This window comes from Octopus bimaculoides, chromosome 6 (genome assembly GCF_001194135.2).
Source record: "Octopus bimaculoides isolate UCB-OBI-ISO-001 chromosome 6, ASM119413v2, whole genome shotgun sequence".
Classification (NCBI taxonomy): Eukaryota; Metazoa; Mollusca; class Cephalopoda; order Octopoda; family Octopodidae; genus Octopus; species Octopus bimaculoides.
This window is the reverse complement of record NC_068986.1, coordinates 107,328,086-107,334,434: the sequence shown is the minus strand read 5'-3', so window position 1 is coordinate 107,334,434 and position 6,349 is coordinate 107,328,086. Positions and strand designations below refer to the sequence as shown.

General features: G+C 35.1%; 1 protein-coding gene across 1 annotated transcript in view; it reads right to left on the bottom strand.

Moving 5' to 3' along the window:
- LOC106873641 (protein phosphatase 1 regulatory subunit 7) overlaps window positions 1-6,349 on the bottom strand; it is a 49,827-nt gene that overhangs the window by 19,338 nt on the left and 24,140 nt on the right. Inside the window, exons 6-7 of the mRNA XM_014921087.2 lie at window positions 3,909-4,048; window positions 2,081-2,239 (exon numbers count right to left, since the gene is read on the bottom strand). Coding sequence (XP_014776573.1) covers window positions 2,081-2,239; window positions 3,909-4,048 — 299 coding nt within the window. The remainder of the gene's footprint in view (window positions 1-2,080; window positions 2,240-3,908; window positions 4,049-6,349) is intronic.

Genomic DNA, 6,349 nt, shown 5'->3' with positions numbered 1-6,349 from the left:
CTATTATTATTATTATTATTATTATTATTATTATTATTATTATTATTATTATTATTATTATTATCATTATTATTATTATTATTATTATTATTATTAGTAGTAGTAGTAGTAGTAGTAGTAGTAGTAGTAGTAGTAGTAGTAGTAGTAGTAGTAGTAGTAGTCGTAGTAGTAGTAGTAGTAGTAGTAGTAGTAGTAGTAGTAGTAGTAGTAGTGTATTTTTGTTCTAGTGCATTTTTAACCTGTTTGCTCCTTTAGAAATATTTGTTTAATTTTTTGCAGATCCTGAAAAGACGATGACGTTTGTAGATCAGTTGATGCAGCTTCTTCATAGCGGCTGTGTTTTGCTGCTTGTGATTGTGAAGGTCATTCCAAGTGTGCCAGTGGAAGAAGTGAAAAGCATATTGATTTTTGTGTGGTAGTGGCAAAGTGGTGGGAAACGTTGGAGCAAGCATTGGTAATAATACCGTTGTTGCTGTTATTTTTATTTTTGTCTTCTCTCAACACTTTTGTCGTTGTTATCGTTGCTTGTTGTCACTGGAACCCCCCTCCCAATGATTGCTGAATATGGAATATTTCTTGTAATTATTCGTTGTCTTGCTTCTTGGTATTCACAGCGGGGCTGAATTCTCCAAAGAATTTTCGATTAGCACTATTCTTTTCTTTGGCTAGCAAACTTTTCTCGACAGGTGATATTTCAGCGTCACGGCCACTATAGCTACTTCGCATCGTTTCTTACAATTTAGAAGTCAAATATATCGATACTTCACTTACATTACAAGAAAAGCGAAAAAGCTGTGAATACCATAAATGCGTATGACACTGTTTTTCACATTACAGTTTTTTCAAAGAACTTTCACACATAGGAGTAAAACATTCCAATGAGGAACGTTTTAAAACCTGGCTTAAAATTATAACAATGAGATACTTATGAGTGTGGCTGGGATACAATAGTTATAAAAATTTCCATAAGAACGACTTCCATAAAATTGAAGAGAAGATTAGTCAGGTTACTAATTAAATGAAAACTTATTTTAATATAAGGAACAGCAACTTCCAGTCGAAACATCATGGTATACGTGACGTGAATTCTATCAGCCACCTATTAGATTTTTAAAATTTGTAATTATAATCAATAATTTCTATTGTAAATTTTACATATACATATATATGGAAGTATAATCGCCACCCATTTTTCTTAATACTTTAACTTACATCGTTAACCCCTTGTAACCTAGCATATATCGTCACCACCATCACCATCATCATCGTTTAACGCCCGTCTTCCACACATGCAGGGGCAGGATAGTTGACAGGGGCCGACCAGGTAGATGACCACCGCCGGCTATTGTGTTTTGGCAGGGTTTTTACGGCTGGATGACATTCCAAATGCCAACCACTTTACAATGTGGACTGTAGATTGATAGATAGATAAGTAGACACACACATACACACGAATTTATATATATATTTATATTGTGTGTGTGTGTGTGTGTGTGTGTGTGTGTGTGTGTGTGTGTGTGTATGCGTCAGTGAGGATGTGTGTGATTGTATTTATCTTAGTCCCTGTGAGGCTATTGTTTTATCAAAAAGCAAAAGCAACCGAGGTGAGGTTTCGATATGAAAACATAAAAAAAAAACGAAAGTTAAATGTCCCAAGGCACTTTGTTGCGGCACTAATTCTGCCGTAAGAAGGGCAGAAAGCAAGACAAAAAAATAGAAAAGAATTGCGTGGGGAGAAAAAAGGAGAATGAATTCTTGAAATTTTCTGATACGCAAAAATAGTAAATATTAATTTGTTATATGTAAAAGAAGCAGTATTACATTAGAAAAGGGATTTACATAGCATGCCATTAGGCACATGCTGCTGACAAAGTTCCAATTGGTAGAAATGAGAATCCAGTAATCCCACAACAGTTACTGGACAATGATATATTTTTGTGTTCTTTAACACAGTACGTCCATAAGAGATGTTATCTCCAGATGAATACTGTATTTAATGTGGCTTTCAGTGATGTGTTTGCATGAAGTATGATACACAGATTGCTCTAGTAAGTATGATTAACAATGTAAATGAATTTACCTGTAAAGTTGTCAATTCGCCTATGCCAGATATATCTGTCAGACGATTGTCACTAATATCAAGTTCTCGCAAACATTGACAAGTTGAAAGATCAGAAAGATTTGAAATGTGATTGCTGGAAGCTGCAAGTTCTTCTAAATCCGGTAAAACCTTTAAAAACTGTAGTTAAAAAATATCATCACCAAAGAAAATATCATCACCAAAGAAAATATTCACCAAAGCATATAATATGTATCACTGATTTATCTTGTATAAAAGTTTCTTTAAATAAATACAAAAGTAAAATAAATATTTTTTTCTTTGTATACTGAAAGTGTTGTAGTGCTATAGTCTGAGATCGGTGCAGATTTATATAATTTATAATCAGACATTTATAGTGTGACCATCTCTTGAGGAATAGCATCCCTTGACTATATTAACCAATTTGTGTTTTATACGGATGAGAGTGCCTGTATTGAGGGTGACTCGACTGCTATTTCTAGCAACTTGAGTGAACACAAAGGTACCTTTTCTCAGCCTGGTCAACATCTGTTTCTATAGATATGCATATTTTGTCAGCATCTGTAATTTTTGAATATTTTGTTTACACTAAGGCGGTGAGTTGGCAGAAACGTTAGCACGCTGGGCGAAATGCTTAACGGTATTTCGTCTCTCTTTACGTTCTGAGTTCAAATTCTGCAGAGGTCGACTACGCTTTTCATCCTTTCGGGGTCGATAAATTAAGTACCAGTTGCGTACTGGGGTCGATCTAATCTCCTGGCCCCCAAATATTTCGGGCCTTGTGCCCAGAATAGAATAGAATATTTTGTTTACATTTTTATTTCATACGACAATCTGGCATCAGGGATTTCATGGAGGGAACTAGATTTCGTTCTCCGTCGGTCTCCACGATGAGCATTCGTTTGTTTAAACATAAATTTATACTTGTGAAATATGTATGGACATTTTTCGTATTAGCAATATTCTTGATGTGAACTCGTGTGTTGAAACACATTTTGTTGTATTTTGGGAGGGTCATTTTGCTGATTATAAACACACTCCCTGGATCTATTTCACATCTTCATTAGTCATGTGTAACTTAGTTAACTATTTTGCCAATTAACCAATCGATTGTTTAATTCATAATTCAGTCATTTAGGCTTTTGTCATTGATTGATTAATGGAACGATCACTGAAGTAACCGATTAGGTTATTGGTTAAATACTAAAGAAATTGATAAATAAAAAAAAGTGAAAAAGAAACATTGCATAACGTTCATTATTAGGGCATTGACCCTCCTGAGATGCAACAAAAATTTCACACATACAACAAATATTCTGAGATGTAACAAAAATTATGTATCATTAACACAATTCTCAGCTTGACTCAGCATGACAGCTATATATCAGATTAAAAAAACAACAACAAAGAACAGGCAGAAAAATCGAATCTATTACTGGACTGACACCTTACTTATCGATCTCGAAATGATGAAAGGCGAAACTAACCTCATTGAGATTGGAACTCAAAGAGGAGAGAAAACAGCATCAAATGTTTTAGGGCATTCTATTCGATGCTCAAGCGATTTCTATTAATTAATTAAAATAATTCTTAACGTAGACACAAGTGCAAAGGATTTGGGGAGAGGTGTCAGTCAATAAAATCGACACGGCACTTGAACTTCACTTTATTTAATGAAGCTCTAAAGGATGAAAACTAAAGCTGAACTCGGTGGTATTTGAATTCAATGTAAAGAGAGATATAACGATTACCGTAAGGTATTCATATTATAATTGATGCTCAAACGATTCTATCAGTTTTAAATTTTAAAAAATTCTAATTTACTCACCGACAAAATTTCCAAATTATTGCAGGAAACATTTAAAGAGCGTAAATTTGGACAGCCAGCCAACTGAGAACTTTTAATTTCAAGCAAGTTGTTATAATCAACTCGTAGAGTGTGAAGATTGAGGCAATTTAATCCTGATCCTGAATTAAACAAATGAAAAATAGAAGCAGGCCTCATTAGAGTATATATTGTGGCATATTTTGGTGGGCCGAGGATTAATGTCAACAAATCGTTATAATAACTTTTGTCACATCTGTCTCTCTGTGACATAACTTCCTGTTTGGTTCGTACCTTGCGCCTTTCTCTTGCGCTCTCCTGTCTGTTTGTTTGTCTGCCTGTCAGTATGTATGTATGTATGTATTATGTATGTATATCTTCGGTACGTACAAATACTTAGTAGTGGGGCCTTGGTACGTGAGTTCTGCGGTTCTGAGAAGTGTGGAACCACTTCTTATCCATTATCATTACCAGGCCTACTCTGACCCGTAGTAGTAGCGCTTGTTAGGGTCCCAGTATGTGTTACCTAATACGTATACCAGTAGGGGTAAAGGACCTGAAGTACCGTTGGTTTCTAGTCGTCTCAATATCTGTTTGGTCACCGCTGATATAGCTGATTGAGCTGGACAGCAGGATCAAAGCTGTGCAGCATTTTATCCATTCAAAACAAATTCGCGTCCAGGAAATTCTTGAACTCTCGGAACGTTTTCACGAACTTTATTTATGAAGGGGTCTTATTCGGTCACCACCTGACTTATACCATATATGTGTATGTGTGTATGTATGTATGTATGTATGTATGTATGTATGCATGTATGTATGTATGTATGTATGTATGTATGTAACTACACGTGGTCCGTTGTCGATTTCGTTTTCTCCTTCTTTGGACTTTTCACTTTCTCCTTTCTGACGAAGAAGAATGCTCGAAACGTTAAACTCTCCCCTTTCACCGAGCGTCAAGCTAACATACTTCTTGTGCACGTCCTCACGTTCGTTGTTTTTCTTCTTTCATTTTTATCCGTTTATTCGAATTGACTACGCATGAGTGTATATATATATGTATACTAACATACACATATATATTAACATGGTATTTAAAGACTACACTTCAGAAGAAAATTATGTTTTTTACAAAATGGAAAGAAAATGGTAAATCTCCGTTCTTTAAATGTCGTTTAAGAAAAGTTACGAAAACTAAATATTTGATTTTTCTCTTAAACTTTCATAAGTTATTGTCTTCACATTAAGAAATGCCGTGTCTACCTGTCTATCTATCTATCTATCTATCTATCTATCTATCTATCTATCTATCTATCTATCTATCTATCTGTCTATCTATCTGTCTATCTATCTGTCTGTCTATCTATCTGTGTATCTATCTATCTATCTATCTATCTATCTATCTATCTATCTATCTATCTATCTATGTATCTATCAGTCTATTTGTCAGTCTGTCTGTCTGTTTGCCTGCCTCTATCTGTCTATGTTTCTGTCTGTCTGTCTATCTGTTTGTATGTGTATCTACCTGTCTCTATCTATCCATCTAACTGTCTGTCTGTCTGTCTGTTTGTCTGTCTGTATGCCTATTACTGATTATGTCTGTCTATTTGTCTATCACTGTTTTGTATTGATATCTCACGCTATTAATGTGCTCACAAATGATCGCTTTTATGTTGCTCTCAGTAGTGTGTGAGTGTGAGGAGTTCAATCTGTCGTACAGATGTTTGTTGGCGAAAGTTAATTTACTATACCAAGAAGACATCGCAGGCACTCCAATTATAAAAATATTATTTTGTTTCTACACTAGGCACAAGGCCCGAAATTTTGGGGAAGAGAGCCAGTCGATTAGATCGACCCCACTACGCAACTGGTACTTAATTTATCGAAAGGGAAGTTGAAAAGCAAAGTTGACCTCGGTGGAATTTGAACTCAGAACGCAAAGACAGACGAAATGCTGCTAAGCTTTTCGCCTGGCGTGCTAACGATCCAGCCAGCTCACTGCCTTCAATTATAAAATTATTAAATTCGCAAAAAACTATTGTATACACAGATGTTGTTTGATTGAGAAGACGTCCTGTCTGTGGTTTGTTGTATATCATATTCTTTATAGAAATAAAAACTGGGAAAAAAGGCTAGCAAGCTAGATGATGTTTCCTATGTTTCACATGCTACTTTATTCCTTCCCACTGCGTGAAACCTTGGGCGGTGTCTTCTATTAGATTTTTAAACATACGCGCGAACGCATACACGCACACGAGCAAACACACATGCACATATATATATTTATTGACATATAGTATACATACATGCATATATAAGTATATGCATGTATATGAACATTTTGTCAAGCTAGGCAACGAGTTCAGAAAGAACACGGGAGGGACAAGTAACAAAACTTGTACGAGTTAAACATTAAACAATATATATATATATATATATATATA